General features: G+C 31.3%; 1 protein-coding gene across 1 annotated transcript in view; it reads right to left on the reverse strand.

The window, feature by feature from the left end:
- The window catches only part of Dmd (dystrophin), a 1737386-nt gene that overhangs the window by 1369217 nt on the left and 348980 nt on the right, over positions 1–19189 (reverse strand). The window contains exons 18-21 of the mRNA XM_048796385.1: positions 18168–18313; positions 14876–15088; positions 12335–12448; positions 11132–11287 (exon numbers count right to left, since the gene is read on the reverse strand). Coding sequence (XP_048652342.1) covers positions 11132–11287; positions 12335–12448; positions 14876–15088; positions 18168–18313 — 629 coding nt within the window. The remainder of the gene's footprint in view (positions 1–11131; positions 11288–12334; positions 12449–14875; positions 15089–18167; positions 18314–19189) is intronic.

A 19189-nucleotide genomic window follows, 5' to 3' on the forward strand; every position in this document is an offset into this window, starting at 1 on the left:
ATATATATATATATATATATATATATATATATATATATATTCTGAAGCATGTACATGTGTGTATATAAAACTTTAGTTATAGTGACCATGTTCAATGAAATTAAACCTAAAATTAAGAATTTTGCTAACAATTGGAAGCCATAACAATGACATAACAGATTTCAAGGATAATCAAAATGTACTTCTAGAACAGGAAAATGCAATATGTGAAAATCAGGAGAAATTGGATGTGTATAACAGTAAATTAGACAAGGAAGAATAAACAATCATTAAAGTGAAAGATACATGAGAAATGAATACTTGGAATGAAATAGACACATAGGTTAGAAAATAATACAACACCAGTATGACAGTCTAACATAAATATACCCCAGAAAGAATGTGGCACAATTTATATATGAAGAGATAATAGCTATTGTCCTAAATAGAAAAAAAACATAACTCAAGGTCCAAGTTTACACAATTATATCATTAATTAAATATCATTCATTTTTATAGCTAGGAATTGAGTGTCACTTCTATATGCCAATTCCTTCTACATGAAATAGGAAATTATTTACATTTATCTGGGAGCTCATGCTCAAATTTAGTAGATTTTAATCTGAGCATTTCTGATTTCTCATTAAATTATCTCTATGGTACTTTCGACTTCACTGTTCCATTTCATATAAATAATGTGTTGTTTTACTACCAACCAGATATTTTTATTTGAATGTTAGATGATAATAAACAAAGAGGTACCTCATGATTCTCAGTGAAATAGTTTGTTATGATGAAGTAAAAGGATGTGTCTGAGAAGGTATTTGAGCAAGAGATATTGAAAAAGAAAGCAGAGGCAAGGGGATATGATGGATGGATTATAAACTGCAAGAAGACTGATTTAATTGAAACTGAATATGTACATTCTGGAAAAGAGTGCTTGTTTCCCTTGTGACCATAGCTGAAACAAACGTGTATTATAAGCTTGCTAGAGGTTTTATTATTAATCAGCCCAATTTTATCCAGATGATGAGTGTATATGTCAGTAGAAGAGATAAGAAAGTGTTGGTGAAGATGTTCAAATTACTTTTTATTAGAAAGAGATCAATAAGTTTTTATGAACGTCTAATGGGATTGCTTCTCCCTTTTTTTTCAGAAACAGCTGTGTAGCATGACAATTAGAGAGTCTGATTCTGCAGTTTAGAAAACCTGGCTTTGGACTTGATTATCTATTTAGTAGTTTCAGGAAATTACTTCACTTTTTAGTACCTTAGACCTTATTTAATAGAAATAAGGATGATACTACTTTGGGGGCAATTAAATGAGGTCATTCATTGATTATTCCTTCATTCGGCAATAATTTATTCAGTACTTTGAGCACCAGGAACTCAAGAAGTAAAAATAAAAGACAATAAAAAAGCCTCAGTTCTCAACAATTCAAAATAGTTGGTGAGTCAGTAAATGAACTAATAGACAAATAAATAGATCATAATAACAAATAGAAATTTCTAAGGAGTAAGAAGATTTTACCAGGGCTGTGGGCAGGGGAGAGATCATTTCAGATCTTGCACTAAAACCAACTTAAGATATATAATTACATACAAAAAATGTTGGAACACATGAGGACTTACACAAAGGATGGTGGGCAGCCTATAGGTCTGCAACAGCAGGGAGTCAGTACCATCTCAAGTGCTAGAGGTACATGGGAAGAGCTGGGATATAATGTCACAAGAACTCAGTCATTGGGGCCAGCCCTCAGGATTATAATTCACAAGGAACTTCCCTGTTGGGATGTTAGACCCTGAGATATGACATTTCCAGAAGGAGCTAGAACCTTGGAGGACTCATTCTCAGCCACTGATGGAAACACACCTGTTATGGTTTAGATGTGGTGTCCCTCAAAACTCATGTGTGAGACAAGGCAAGATCTGGAGGAGAAACAATTGGGTTATGTCCTTAACCTAATCAGAGAATCACTCATGGGATTAACTGAGTGGTGACTGAAATGGTAGGGTGTGGCTGGAGGAGTTAGGAATTAGGGCATGGCTTTGGGGGATATATTTTGTATATGGAGAGTGAAGTTTCTCTGCTTCTTCATCACCATGTGAGCTGATTTCCTCCTTCATACTCTCCCATCATGATGTTCAGCCTCACTTCTAGCCCTGAGGAATGGAGCCAGTCTTCTATGGACTATGACCACTGAAACTGTGCACACTCAAACTTTTCCTGCTCCACAGTTGTTCTGGTCAGATCCTTTAATAACAGAAGTGGAAAAACTGACTAAAACAACACCCTAATGCAGTAAGACACATATCCTATGTTATCTCCTTTTCCTACCTTCAGTATTTCATGAGGCATTACACTGGCTAACCCAAGCCAACAGCCTGTTTTTAAAAGAATCCTGAGCAATGAATTTTTAGTGGGAAGAACAGGGAACGACACTAAAAGCAAAAAGACAAATGATCTGCATGAGGACCATGGTGGGGAGTAAATAGAATTTGATTAAGAAAGGCAAGGGACATCCATATTTTTTCCAGTATGCTATTTCTTAAGTTTAGTTGTTTGGTATGCAGATTTTTTTCATTATTCAAACTTTTATATGTCATAGGGCTTCCTTAGATAGAACAAAAGTATATAATAAATAAATAAACAGAAAAAGGGCAGCAAGTGACAAGGCAGTGATCAAAAGGCCTCTCTGTGAAAGTACCACTTGAACAATATAAAAGAAGGGAAGGAAGAACCCATGTGAATAGCAATAGGAAAGGTTTTCCAAGTGGATAAAAATAAATGTAAACCTTCTGTGTAGGAGCAATGCAAGGAGCAAGTATATTATGAACAATGTGACCTAAGTGGAGTATGGTCAGACACAAGGGCATGGGGGTCTCCCTTGGGAGATATGATGATGAGGACCCATGAAGATGATAATGAGATGCTGTATTTTACTCTATATTATTCTATATCTCCTAATTACTTAGTTCATTACTGAGTATATAGCACATCTGTTATGACTATTAGTATTAGCTATGAAAAGTGATACTAGAAAATAGGAAATTATAGGAGACACACTTGAATTATAGTAGAAATTCTAAGAGTTTAATATAATTTTTTTCATTCGATCAATAGAGAAAACTTCCTGTTCAGGAAGAGAGGAAAAGATGAATGGAGATATTTATTTTTATTAGTTTGGCAAAATCAGATCCTCAGCCAAATCAAAATATACTATTCTGGAATAATTTATGAACACACACATCAACTCATAAACATACACAATACACCTACATGCTTATTTTGACACAGACTCTGGAAGAACAGCAACTTTTCTCCTAAAGACTAAGAGAAAAGTTACCAAATTATAGGAAAATGTTTCATGTCCTTAGGTTTACTTAAGCAACATAGTTTGAATATCAGATAATATTTAATGATTTTATACACATACACACAGAGACATATTTTCTGTGTTATTACCAAGGCATAAGTCATTATATTGCACAGAATATTTAACCAATAATTTGTAACAGTGTTAAGAATAAGTTTAGGAGAGTCTTGGCATTACTAGCATCCTGGAGAAAAAGTAAATTATATTTTCGATAATTATACTGGAGTGATCACTGTATAGAGTGAACATGTATTAAACTATCACACTGTGCCCCATAAATATATACAATTAAAATAGTGATTTTTGTAAAGAAATAGTAAACATTTGAGGTGATCAGTATGCCAGTTACACAGATCTTGTTACATATTGTATACATGTACTGAAATATACCCTACATATATGTACACTTAAAATAATTAAAAATGAACATGTATTTTAAATTGTTTTCTAAATTGTATCTATGTTAAATGAAAGGAAATACAGACTTGCAGATTTCCTATTTATCAAATGAGTCAAAGAAATAAGATAACAAGAGCATGGTGGAGTATATAACCAATACTTAAAATACAGGTATACTTTAAAATATCATATATTTCCCAAACTCAGTTGGCATCCATCTATGGAGGAGAAAAGGAAAGAAGGAAGGAGGGATGTAAAGATGGAAGGAAATGCAATAAAGTCAAATAACTAATTTATTTAAAGCATAGGATAGCATGAATTAAGCATCTCTAAAATCTAGGAAAAAGATGAACATTAATATATTTGATACATTTTCCCATGATAACCAAAATAGTTCTGGCTGGATATTAAAATAATCATATGACTTGATAAATTATTTTTCCATTAATTCTCAGAAAACCTAAAAATATATACATTAGTTTATATTATCCAAAGAATAATTTATATCTAATGTTTCAGATTCTCTTTAAAAACTTGATCAAGTATCAAGGTATCTATATCATCATTTTATGTGGGCACTGTTTATGTTCTTTGCAATAATGTAAAATATTTCAAATTTTGATTGAGGATGTTTGGACATATTTTTGTCTTTCGACCTGGATCCTGAGTCAACTCTGAGTGTTTCACAGATGAATTGTAAAGCAGGGAGATAAAATTAAAAAAGGACTCATCAAGACCTAGTTTCTTTTTAACATTTTTAATTGATAAATGATAGTTGTATATATTGGTTTATATTGGTAAGTATTTGTACTCGGAGAAGTAGAGAACAGAATGATGGTTACCAGAGACAGAACGGGGAAGACAGGGAAAGGGCATAAAGATTCAGTTAGACAGGAGAAATCAGCTTTATTTTTCTACTGCAAAAAATAATAAATAATAAAGCATTATGCATTTCAAAATTGCTGAAAGTCTACAATTCCTGAAATAGCTACCTTGTTACTCATGTGTAGGTTCACCAACCAGGACATATGTCTGAAGAGCTATGGTAATAGTTACCTAATGAGCTCTAATCACACCCTTAAGTCTACAGGACTTATGTCTCAGGAAGGACCTGTTAGATTCTCCCCTTTAGACTCCTTCTGGTCTCTGTTTAATACACAGTGAAATAATTCAATTAGAATTGTCAATCTTATTTTCTATCACCATTTCAAATCTGTATTCTGGTAGAGGACTTGAAGTCCCCCGCTAATTACTAAGTCAACTTTCCATTCTGTTCGGAGAAAAGACAGAACAACTTATGAAAGAGAAAAATGCAGAAAAGATTATTCCCAAAGTCTATGGAAATGATGTAGGCCATCAGAAAATAATGAAGAAATAGTTGTTAAATGAGATGCACATTCCAAAGGTTAGTTTATTGAGCAACAGAATATCAAGTGTGTTTCAGAGGTTATTTATCAGGCTAACAAAAGGGTAGATATTTAAATCTATCATAAATGTGATTATAATCATTATTCTTTTGCAATATTTTTGTGATCTTGTTATTATTTACATTTTAACAGTATTAATTATTCCTTATATAGGTTATTTTTAATGTTTAAGTGGGAAATATCATACTTAAATTCAAACTGGTTAGGGAATCAATACCTTTCTCAAAATTTTATGCATTGCTTTTAACATAAAGTTATTATTTTATTATAGTCATGGCTCAAAGCTCATAGTTTTCATTCACTCTGTTCTCTTGTACCTAATAAAACTAGGCTTGGTAATTTTCATTCCATTAATTCTGAGTACTGAATATGGGCAACATACATGGGATGGGATCCTCTTAATTTTTAATACTTTTCTATTTAATGAATCTGACTTTCATTGCATGTATTTGTGCTAAACAACCTGACAAAGAACTTTCACAGGATTTACTTCATATTGATAAGCTTTGCTGAATATACATATTTTTTTCAATTCCCCCCGCATTACAATCCTCAACCAAAGTTGGCATTTCGTTGAAATTGATTAGAGTGAAAAAGCTAATCTGTTGGGCATTGTTCTGAGGTGTTTTTAAGGAAACAAATTCTCAGATTAGTTTGGCAATCAAACTATCTAATATGGTTTCTGGAGCAAGGTAGAAAACAACATATATATATATATATATATATATATATATATATATATATATATATATATATATATATCATGCTATAAAACTAGAGGAAAGGGATCAGAAGTGATTTTTTTTCTTTAAGAAAAAAGGTTATAAGACCATTCTGAGATGATAGTACAAGTGTATTGGGAAGAACATTGACTTAGGAATCAGAACTCCTAGAGTCAATGCTAAGCAATCTAACATCATTTCTCTGTAGTTCAGATTTATAACTAGACAATTTCCAAGGTCTTTTTCCAATTTGATCTACTACAGCTTTATGAATGATTGGAAAGAGTAAGACATGCAATGTTTGCTTTCATATGTTAAAAAGAATTTCTGTGAAAAGATTTTGGTTAAAATTACAATTTTGCTTTATATCTTTAGTGACTCCAATATGCTTACTTCGAACTGTCCAATCTATCCAACAGTGTCAGCTGATTACAGCATATTTTCATAATAGATAAAACAGGAATTTCTTTCTGTTTCCTGTTATATACTTTATAAATTGAACATTTAGTACTACTCCCCACCACACTTTCTTTAATCTCTGATCTCAGAGCAAAAGATGACTTTGGTCTTGTCCAGGGTCAAAGAGTCCTTTTCAGAGCTAAGGCTCTGAGGTCTCTATTTCCCTGTATCTTTCCCTCATTTTCCTCTGTATCTTTCCTGAATTTATAGTTCTTCAACTCTTCTCTCTTGTTTCTTTCAGGCAGCCATATTAATATGTTCACAGACTATCCTATGACTTAAAGAAGTTAAATTAAGCAAACATCCATCTTACCATAATTTTATACAGTTCATAATTTTAAAGTGCAATTCTCTCCTTTTTCTACTTAATGACCTCTAGAAAACTGCTTAAATATAATCTGTCTCTGTCCTCACCAATCCACTGTAACTCTAAGAACATTAGGGTTTTCCTGATTCTTGATCTAATATATATCTTTCAAACCATCTCTTACCTTTTTTTACTTTTCAGAATTTGTTTCTTATAGCATTTGAGTCTCATAATTATATTTGGCTCCTTGAAACCCCTACTTTCTGACATTGCAGCTTTCTTGGCCAATTTTTGCACATATTTTCTTTCTCAGTTATTCTGTTGGCCTTCTTTTACTTGCTGACATTTAAATATTTCCCAGAGTTCTGTGGCTAGTCCTCTTCTTGTATCATTCCAATCTCTATTTTTAAGGCCTTTTCTTATTCCATTTCTTTCTTACATTTAAAATAGTGTTTCAGATCACATTTTTCCCTACTGCCAACTGTGTATTTATATCTAAGTGAATGATATGCACAAGAACTCCATATGCCTATATTTTCTCCCAAATCTGTTCCTAGGATTATATCCTTGATCTACTTTCATAATACCAATTGTCAAACATTAATCAGCACAATACTAGTAACAGATTATGCTTTAATTCTTTCTTTCAGATGCATTCCTAGGCCAATACACAGGCTTACATTTTAGAGTACCTTGAAAAGTTATTGAGTAGAAGAGTGATATCTGACATATTTTGAAACCATCATTCTGGCTGCTATGCTGATAATAGCTCCATGGGAAGGGGCAAAAATGGCAACATGAGACTTGTTAGGAATCCTCTGCAATGGTCTAAAAAAGAATGATGAATTCATCTAGGGTAAGAGCAGAAGGATGCTGAGAAATTGCTGGAACTTGGGAATTGTATAGTTAGAACCAACAGCATTTGTTGATCCATTTTATGTTTGGGTGTGAGAAAAATATAGGAGACAAGAAGACCTTAAGGACTTTGACTTGGGTAGCTGAAAGGATGGGGATGCCAGGGCGACTACCCAGATAGCAGATTGTTGAGTATATCAGAAATTTCAGGGATTTTGTCTGGGTATGTTAGATTTCCTGTATACAGTAGGCATACAGCTTATATCTATTGTAATGCATGTCTATATTTTGGAGATATATATATATATATATATATATATATATATTATATCTCATACACACACACACTCTAATATTTCATTCACATGTATGTATTGAGTGAGAAAATGAATATGCAGTCCTAAGATTCAGGAGAAATTTCCAGAATATAACAAAAATTGTGGAAGGTAGAATTTATGAATTATATTTGAAATTATGATGTTGTATGAGTTGACCTAGGCAATGACTGGAAATAGGAAAGTGTGAAGGCTGATCCATGGAATATGTCCACATTCAGTGGTCAGCACATTGTTCCAGTTTGCTCAGAACAACATATTCCCTCCTTGGGTAATTACTATTAGAATAGGAAAATATACATACCACAAAACACAATAAACAGTAATGAGCAGAGCAATATGTATTCAAACCAGATCCATTTCTATGTAAGAATGAGGGAAAATGCTATGAAAAGTTTGGACAGTAAATAAAACACAATGTCACAAGAGGGTCATATATTTCAAGTTTCTTCATGTCTCTCAATCAATGTTCACTAATATTTCCATTTACTTTTCCAGTTTTATCTCAATCTGAACAACAGCAATTCATTCCTAACTGCTTCCACTAGAGCTCCTTCAATTTATTCTCTGTCTAATGTGAACACATAGTAATTTTTAAATAATTACTTTAAATTATGTCATTCTTATATCTAAATATCTTTGATAGCACCCAAATGCATTTGACATATAGATTAAATCCTCAATGTGATTTTTGAATGAGCTTGTGATTCTTATTTTCCATACATTTTTCTCTTTGAGATGCTCTTTCCAATGGCTTTCTTTGATGGCCTCAAATATGCACACTACCAACTGAGCTATACTGTCAGCCCCTATATGCATTTAATTTAATAAATGTATATAACAATGTGAATATATGAATAATTATAAATCTCCTTCCTTCTCTCTCCTTCCCTTTCTCCCTTTTTTCCTTCTCTTGAATGTTGTTGCTTAATTTATGAAATATTTCCTTTTTGGGGGTACTGGGGATTAAACTCAGGGGTGCTTAACCACAGAGCCACATCCCCAGCCCTATTTTGTATTTTATTTAGAGATAGGGTCTGAGTTGCTTAGCGCCTTGCTTTTGCTGAGGCTGGCTTTGAACTCACCATCCTCTTGCCTCATCCACCTAAAACACTGGGATTACAGGAGTGTGCCACTCTGCTTGGCAAATTGTGGGATATTTCAGTAAAGGTTATTGTTTTATTTTATAAATAGCTAAAATCTTGATTTTTTTCATTTGGGTACATGATGTTTGGAATTTAAGTTAATTTTAACCATTTTATATCTTCAAAATTGCATTATGAGACCTCCAAATATCTTCAAGTATTTCAAATACTTGACAATTTTGTCTCTATTTGTGTTTTTCTGAAACTTGACATCTAATATTAGGTAACAAGTCATCTCTAACCCAAGAAAGAACATCATCATTTTGTATGTAGATATTTCTATGATACATAGGTTTATACTACTTTTCCATTCTTTTGTCTAGACCACTGAGGTGGTATCAACAACCAAGCCCAGCTTCACTTCTTTTACTTTTCTTTCTCTTCACCTGAGTGGATAATTTCTTCCTTTTAAAACTAGATGATTTTTTTTTTCACAGGGAGAGCATGGGTAGTATGATACTCCAAGGAGAAGCAGAAAGATGTAAAACCTTGTAGAAATGGAAAAAAAGTTCCCCAGAACATGGCTGGGTTCTATAATATTTTTGTCATGCAGGAAGCTGATGTGTTCAAAATATTTCTTTTGAACAAAAAAATTTCTAGTGTACATTATAATAGACAGGTCTTAAGCCAAGATGTTTAAGATTTAAGGTGTTTTTAAAATTACAGTTGTATAAATTGTAAAAATATTGAGATTTCTGTAACATCAGTGACCTTCATAAAATTTTTGCTGTTGTTTTTCCCTTTGCTCTAAATAAATTGGTGGTATTTTTTCAACTCATCCATTATGAACATTCCAAAAACAAAAACCTTTCATACAGGTCTTCCAGGAAACTATCAATGGTATAATCCATTATTTAAATGATGATTTTTTCATGAACAACCCTTATACCACTGACTTGCTATAGGAGAAGCATGCAAGTTAGTTGACCCAAGGTTATCTTATCTGTGAGTTAATAGAACTGCTAAAAATTCGTCAGTTAACTGTAATAGATGTGCAACTTGCCTTGACCATTGGTTTTCTAAATTCTTTTTCAAATTTAACTTTTACCTTTTGGCATTATTTCTTTTTAATTTTTAACAGTTACTTAGAAATAACCAAAGGCTGACTATCTCTAACACATATAAACAAAACTCTCATTAACTTCAAAAGTTATTAATGGCAAGTTATAGTGGCACATGCCTATAATCCCAGCAACTCAAGAAGCTGAGACACGAGGATCACAATTTTAAGGTCAGCCTCAGCAAGTTAGCAAGGCCCTAAGTTTTAAAGTGTCAGAATACATTCTAATAGAATGTATAATGAATTAGAACAAATTTTTTAAAAGGGTGAAAAAACTAATAAAAAATAAAAAGGGCTGGGGATGCAATTCAATGGTAACATGCCCTCAGGCTCAATCCCCAATACCAAAAACAAAATAAAACAAAAAGGCATTGATGAATGTTAAAGTAATCACTGCCTGGTGTAGGTCAAAAATTTATCTTTTGTACAATAAATATTTGATATATACCACTAATAAATATAATAGTTTATTTTCCATAGTTTAATCTTTAAATTTAAAATAAATATCTATAATATATATTGCTATATGAAAACAAGTAACTCAGATGTGAATCTAGTTTTTATTTTATTCATTATTATTCTTAATCATTTTTCAGTCTTAATTCATTGACTGAAATAAAGGTATTAAAGAAGCTAAACTTTGAAATCTTAACAATCGGAAGTAAAAATTATGTACATTTGTGTATACACATATTTAACTTGTTCAATTTATTTCTATATCATATATGGATGTGTAGTCTATCTGTTGTTATTCCAATTATTATTATACATTTATGCATTGGAGAAAATACTAAATGAAAATAATTACTATCAGTAAGATCTCATTTTTCAGTGTCACAACTGAGTTCAAGAAGGTCAGTTTAAAATAATAAAAAAGTACTATTTAAAATATTTACTATGAAAATATTTCTGTACTCCAGAGAGGCTTATTTATTTGAATAAATTCTGCCTTAAAGCATGAACATAGCTAGAAAGAACACTTTATATGAAGATAATGATAAAGGGAGACATTAAAAATTTTCAATTAATTAAATTGAGCCAAATCTAATGAAAGATACTGTCCATACCTGACGGCACATGTAATCCCACTGAGTGTTAAGTTCTTTGAGTTCAGTCTCAAGTCTGGATGCAAACTCTGGCTCGGCTTCATTCTTTATCTTCTGCCCACCTTCATTGACACTGTTTAAACTGGGCTGGATCGTCTGAATATCATTGACTAAAAGCTAAGGAAATAATACCATTTAATCTAGCTGAAAAAATATCAAAATATATTATAAATGCAACATAAACAGGAACTGTATAAGAATGATGACATTGCATATGAATTTTTGTCCTTTAAAATATGAAATAGACAATTCGGTTGATATCTGCATATAGATCTTACAAAAATGTTCAGTGTTTTTATGGCATGAATGAAGTAGGGAATTATCTGTGTGCTACTTATCTCAAAAACAAAGGGAATAAATTTAGTGTTTCTTGGTAGAAAAAATGTGTGAAAATGAAGGGCTTCATACATTACTACTTTTGAAAAGATTTTCATTTTCAAACACAGGATATTACAGTAATTGTTTATAGCACGATGGGTGTGAAGGTTATTTGTAACCCAGATTTACTTTTTTATCCAAACCAAGTTCTTTAAAAAGCTATATTATTGTCTTCTTGCTGTATCACAATGGTATAATGAATATCATTTCATAAAACCATGTTGTGTAATATAACATAGTGCACTATACATGGAAGGAGTAATGGTATGAATAATAATCTGTAATAAGATATAAGTAGTAGTCAAAGGTTTCTTTAAATTATCTGCCTATTTATATTATTTTGTAAAGTTAGGTTTAAATAAAAGGCAATACTTTCTCATTTATTAAACCAGTGATTTCTCAAAGTTGATACTCTTAATATTTTAATGTATTTTTTAGTTGTAGGTAGAAACAATACCTTTATTTTATTTTTATGTGGTGCCAGGAATTGAACCCAGTGCCTCACGCATACTAGGCAAGCATTCTACCACTGAGTCACAACCCTGGCCCCCCAATAATATTGATATTCTAGTCTGTGTAATTATTTGTTGTGAAAGGCCTGGTAGGATATTTATCAGCTTCCATGGCCTCTACTTATTAGATGCCAGCCTTAATATCATCCCTAGCATGTTGCAACAACCAAGACTTTCTCCTGATATTACTAAATGTCCTCTGAGTAAAATACTGATCTAATGAAATATTACCATATAAAAGTGTTCACATGAAAGGCATTATATAAAATCTTACTCTGCATTGTTTCAGCTGTTTTTTTAGAATTTCTGAATCTCCAAGAGCAGGCCATTCCTCTTTCAGGAAAACGTCAACTTCAGCCATCCATTTCTTCAGTGTTTTTATGTGATTCTGGAAAAAAAGAACATTTTAAGGCATTACTGGGTGCTGATTACTTTTTACATAGTTCATCATGATGATATGTCTAAACACAAGCCCACAAACAACTCCCATGTTTGAAGGATGTCTCTAAGTAGCTCTTCAGGAAAAGAATATTTTTACTAAGACTGCATTTTTATGGTCTACTCTATGAGCACTGGTGTATGAAGTCTGCTATTGTTAAAAATAAAAAATTACTACCAAATGTGGTTTTATGATGTTCCTCTCGAGAACATTAAATCATATCCCCCTCTAGAGAAATTTTAAGTTACAAAACAACTCATGATAATACTAGCAATGTGCCCTTACACTACATAAAACAAACTATGAACAATAAACTCAATGTAATAGTGTCTTTATAGCCTCCCTAAACCCGAACTTCCACAAATTGTTTTCTACAGTTGACACTCTAAAATAGTCCCTTCAGTTGGGAACTTTCAGACCAAGATTTTGTCAATTTTAAAGAATAAGTTTTTGCTTTTAATTTCTTATTTGCCTGACCAGTTTGAAGCAATGATCAAGTGAAAAAAAATCTTATCTTTTGCTGGGTGCATCCCAGTGTCATCCCAGTGGCTCAGGAGGCTGAGGCAAGAGGATTGTGAGTTCAAAGCCAGACTCAGCAACTTAGCAAGGCCATGTATAACTTAGTGAGACCCTGTCTCTAAATAAAAAGGACTGGGAATGTGGCTCAGTGGTTTAGCACCCCTGGACCCAATCCCTGGTACCAAAACCAAACCAAACCAAACCAAACAAAATCCACCTCATCTTTTATCATTCATAAATAGCCAACTACGTCCTAGTTTTCCTCCTTGTTGGACATTGTTTTTGATGCTTTTTTGGTTATTTTTCGAACATGTCTGTCACTTTGTTATTTCTACAGGATTCAACCACACTGTCTAGATGCACTATATTCTCTTAATTAAATTTCTTTGAAAATATATGTTTCACAGAATGTTTGCCTTTTAATATAATTAGTAATATTATTAAAAACACTTGAATAAATCTAGAAGCTTCAATATTACCACCTTCCTCATATTTTCAAAGCTACTTTTGCCTCTTCCATATCTACACTGTTCTTTTTCCAGTCTTATTGACTTCTTCATTACTGCATTATCGCTTTTTGATATCGGCCTGAGTCTTAGTGCACTGAAATCATTCCTGTACATTGATGACAGTAATCTCCTCTTCTCTTTTTCCTTTTCATGGTAATATGATTTGGCGGGGAGCAAAGGGTGGTACCAAAGATTGAACTCAGGGGCACTGGAACACTAAGCCACATTTCCAGCCCTATTTTGCATTTTATTTAGAGACGGGGTCGCATTGAGTTGCTTAGCACCTCACTTTTGCTGAGGCTGGCTTTGAACTCACAATCCTGCCTCAGCCTCCCAAGTCACTGGGATTATAGGCATGCACCACCATGCCTGGCCATGGTAATGTTTTGAAAATAAAAATGTAATTACATCTTTCCCTCTTGAATATAGTAGTAACAATCCTTTATTATTATTGCTGTTGTTGATGTTAATCCCATTACTACTTGTTTAAAATACATTTTCCAAAGAATGATATTCCAGAGCATTTTCTAATCATATATTTTATTAATCTTTAAACATATAGTATCTCCAGTGAGTTGAACATACTAGTTCTTTTGAAGTTTTCTTCCTGTTTATTTGCTGACTAAAATTTTCCTGATCAAAGTATACATAAGATAATATGCTCTCACTTGATGTTGGACTTCTTTCCTGCCTATTCCTATAATGTTTAATGCACTACAACATAAGGCTTTGAAGATGGAGGATGAGGTCATGAACCAAAGAATGCATGTAGCTCCTGGCAAAAAAAGAAATGTTTTTTTCTTTCATGTATGCTATATGTTTGTATATATGTACACATATGTTTATAAATACAGACATGTAAATATGAATATTGTGCTTATAGAATATTTTAGGACTGCATAGTACTTTAGATTGTAAATATTAAAAATAACTAAGCATTTGGACTGGAATTTAAATTCAGAAGCATCTTAGTCCAGTGCTTTTCTATCATACCATGATGCTTTCAAAGTTTCTTTTTGACATCAGTATATTTCACAATTGACCAACCAAAAAGGACATTACCCATAGAATAGTTTGTATTTAAAATTAGTAAGCTAACAATATGTTCAAGTCCTATTTGTATCGATAAAATAATTAATTCTAAAGAAAATCTAAGAACCAGAGCTATTAATTACACTTTTAGGTAAAATACACAAATTATACTCCATTGAAAAGGTTTGTGTATTTGATCTTACTGATGTCTTCAAAGCTTTCTGGGGTTCCAATATCAATTTACCTTTAAATTTTACAATGCACTATTGGGGAAAATAAGTAAATAAGTGAACGTAACAATCAAAATTTGAATTACCTGTATTTTTCGAAGTTTATTCATTTGCTCTTCTAGCTTTTGGCAATGTTCTACCAGCTGGGAGGAGAGTTTCTTCCAGCGTCCTTCAATCTCTTCAAATTCTGATTGGTATTTCTGACTAATTTCAGAGGGGGCTTTCTTTGAAATCTCTTTCACAGTGGTGCTGAGATAATTTAAGCCACTTTGTTGTTCTTGCAGAGAACTTTGCAAAGCCTCAAAATTGAAAAGAAAAAATACATTTATACTAAATAATTAACATTGATAAGTTTCCAATAAATTAAGAAATTAAGCATACTTAAAATGAAATCTATATGAGTAAATGTTCTAATATTAGTTATATCTACTGATAATTTAAGTTCTTTATAGGAATAACTTAAACATTATTTAGTGATATTTAACAATTCATGCCATTTTTAAAAACAATGTCAAACATGTCCAAATCTTTATTTTATTTTACTGAACCAAAGAATTTTAGAACATTTAATTACATTGAACCAGGGGTATAAAATAACTACATTTATGATACAGTTAATGGAGCTTAACTTAATTATACTAAACTCTTAGGAAGACTTATCTCTAGTCTTTTTAAAACTATACTAAATTATTTTGATATAAGGTAAAAATAATTGAATAAATTACCAGATTAAGGGCCTATTGACGCCAGTTAACTCAAGTTTCGTGTTTTTCAAAAGGTGATATTTTATTTAAGTACTGAATTGAAATTCTAAGATAATTTTGGAAAATTTTTATAAAATTTATTTTACATCTAACCTGCATAGGTTTCTCCTACTCAATGTTTTTTAAATGTAACTTTGATTATAAAGCAATAAACGCTCATGATTTAAGAATGAAAAAATATACAGAACTATTAGGGTTTTGTATAAATTTTCCATTTTATTCATAACTAAATATTGACTATCAACCATGTTATGTGCACATACATTCCTTCCTTCACTTATAATGTGACCTATATCATGCAAAAAATTTGACAAACTTTTATAGTTTGATAATACCTATGCCTATTTTGTGATGCTTGATTTTTTTAACCTTACCTTTAACTTTGCTTATGTTTACTTTATTAAACTGATATCCCATGACTGACTTTTTAGACACTATCTGGCATATAACTATATTCTGAGCTAATCATTGTAAGTAAGCCATTTCCCATGTCACCAGGTATTTTTTTAAACATATGTTTTAGTAGTTTTAATTATTTCCATTAGGTCTACAAATTCATTTCTAGCTTTCCTCATCTGTAAATTATTTTTACATCTATCACCTGTCTACTAATATTTTGAATATATTCTGGTTATTACTCTAAGATTTAGATTTTATGCAAATTATATACTCATATATATATTAATGAATATGTATTTTATTAGAAAATGTTGAAATGATTTCCTCCACAAAATAAAAATTATATTCCTATCAGTAAATGAAAATGTTTAGCTTATCACTTCCAGAAAAACAGCTAAGAGTTTTTGTGCATATGTGCCCAAATAGTATATGAAAAATGTATCTTTACAATTCAAGTTATATTTTTTTTCATAGATTTACTGGCCGTTTCTGCCCACTTTTGTTGACAACAGACTTTCTTACTCATACAAAAATTATTTTCCTTGGACTTGTTTTTCTTTAAAATTTTCTCTGGTGTTTTTACAATGGCTGTTGCTTCCATTGATTTTTATGCATCCTCATTATGTTTACAAATCTGTATTTTTTAATTTCCAAAATATTTTCAACTCTGTATTTTATATGTTATTTCTGGTGTAACTTTTGAAGTAGGATCCTTACACTTTCCAAATACTATTTATAAATAATTATCGTTCACCTATTCCTTTTTTAGTGGAAATATTCTTTTGTACTTACCTATTCTGCATTTCCTGTGTAATTTTCTCTACTTCCCTATTGCTATGCATTTCTATGCATTCTTGAAAATTTATTAGTTCTATTAGGTCATAACTTTTTTTTCAGCTAAACTCTGGAATCATTACACCACATATTAAAAATAACATAATATAACCATAAAAGATTAAACAGCTACATTTTGCTTGGTTTATAGTAAATAGTTTAAACAGAACAATATATACTAGAAAAGATTTTTTAAAATTTCTTTAAAATTATTTCTTAGAAGAAGGACTAATCATACAGATAAAGTTTAACTTATTTTTTCATAATCTCCAAATGTAAATATAATATTTAAGTTCCTAAATGTAAGTAATGAATGTTTTCACATCTTTAAAAAATTGAATATACAACTTAGGCTTTTTGAATTAATAGGAAAAGTATAGCAAATATCATATATTTTTTCATCTTTCATATTAGTATTTTTATCTTTCCAGATATATAGCTGTTAAAAATGGTTACTAGAACTCAAATAAAAAATTAAATATTATATTTGATGAGTATTTACATTCAAGTCAATTTTACAAATGTACTGATTTTACCCTTGTTTCTTTGAGAATTGAGAAATATTTATTTTATTTGTTCTTTTTAGATATACATCATAATAGAATATATTTTGGCATATTATAACTAGATGGAGTAAAATTCTAATGAGGATCGTATTCTTGTGGTTATACATGATTTGGAGTTACCCTGGTGGGTATACAAACACAAGGATAGGAAAGTTATATCCAATTAATTCTACTATCCTTCCTATTCTCCACCCCTCCCTTCCCTTCATTCCCCTTTGTCTAATCCAGTGCATTTCTATTCTTCCCCTCCTCACCCTCCCTTGTTATGGGTTAGCATCCATATATCAGAGAGAATATTTGGCCTTTGGTTTTGGGGGACTGGTTTGTTTATGTCATATAGCACCATATTCTCCACCTGCATACATTTACTGCCAAATGCTGTAAGTTCATTTTTCTTTATAACTGAGTAATATTCCATTTTGTGTGTAAACAATAAACCAATGGGGGAACTTTTGGTGGCTTTTTTAATAATTGAAACCAGTAAATCTGAAATTGTGTACTAAACTAAAAATATACTCTGTACATCAACAAAATGTTTTTAATGAGAGTATTTATATGTACACATGTACATGTTTAAATAAACACATACATATATGTATATACACAGTATATAAATTAGCTATATATTTATGGTAGAGAGAGAAAGGTGGCAAAAATTCATAAATTATATTCTCAAAATCTCTTCTTCATTTGTTGCACTGGTAAGCTATCTTTCTTGTCATTTTAATTCTAATGTTAATTTAAAATTACATCAACATGGTAACTTGATATGAGAGATTCACTGTGTTGTTTATGATATTCAAATATCCACAGACCTGCAACTCTCCAAGTCTCTGCTCCATGATTTCATATTCAGTGACACTAAGCTGAGGTATAGCAAGTTTGTTTTCTGACTGCTGGATCCATGTTCGGATGGTACTCATTGTTTCCTGATAGCGCATGGGTGGCAAAGTGTCAAAAACTATCAACAGTGGGAAAAAAAAGAGAGAATCATTTAACCATTTGAAAATTTTGCCCGGTTTACCCAAATTGTCAAAGTCACCCATGAAACTAAGTTTAACTATTAACAAAATGTGGAAATCTGAAACATAGAGTATAATTATGACAATAAATTCCTACCACTTGTCTGGTATGTCAGGAATGTCAAAATTGTACTGAATTTTGAAATCATTCTTGCAAACTCTATATTGATAAATTCAGATTGTAAGGTCAGGGAAAAAATATACAGACAACTGGAGTTATTGTTTTAGAGCCATATATATTATATTCAGAGAAAATGATCAGTCTCTAACTACACCTAACTTCAGAGGCTACTCTCTTTCTGTGTTTGCCTTTGAAGAAAACAGTATAATTACCCAAAGTCCTAGATACTTTAAATTTTATCTGTCACCTCTGATTTTAGTAAAACTAAACCAACTGATGTGTGTTGAGTATATATCAGGAATGCTAATAATAAGCCAATATGTATTACCAGATCTAATTCTTACAATTAAATCTGTGAGATATGCATTGTTAAAACTATCTGAAATTAAAACTATCTGAGGCTTTTTGTAGAAAGGCATTTGGTAGTGGTTTTGACAAAAAAAGGTATATATATATATATATATATATAGATAGATAGATAGATATAGATATATAGATATATACATACACATACACACACACACACATTTGTGTACATGCCTTGTAATAATAAATATATGATATGTATTAATAAAATATATGTGTATACTAGGCCTTTTATAATATATACTATGTATTATGGAATGTGCCATATACAATGTTTGTTTATATATATATATATATATATATATATATATATATATATATATATATA

This window comes from Marmota marmota, unplaced genomic scaffold (genome assembly GCF_001458135.2).
Source record: "Marmota marmota marmota unplaced genomic scaffold, marMar, whole genome shotgun sequence".
In the NCBI taxonomy this organism is placed as follows: Eukaryota; Metazoa; Chordata; class Mammalia; order Rodentia; family Sciuridae; genus Marmota; species Marmota marmota.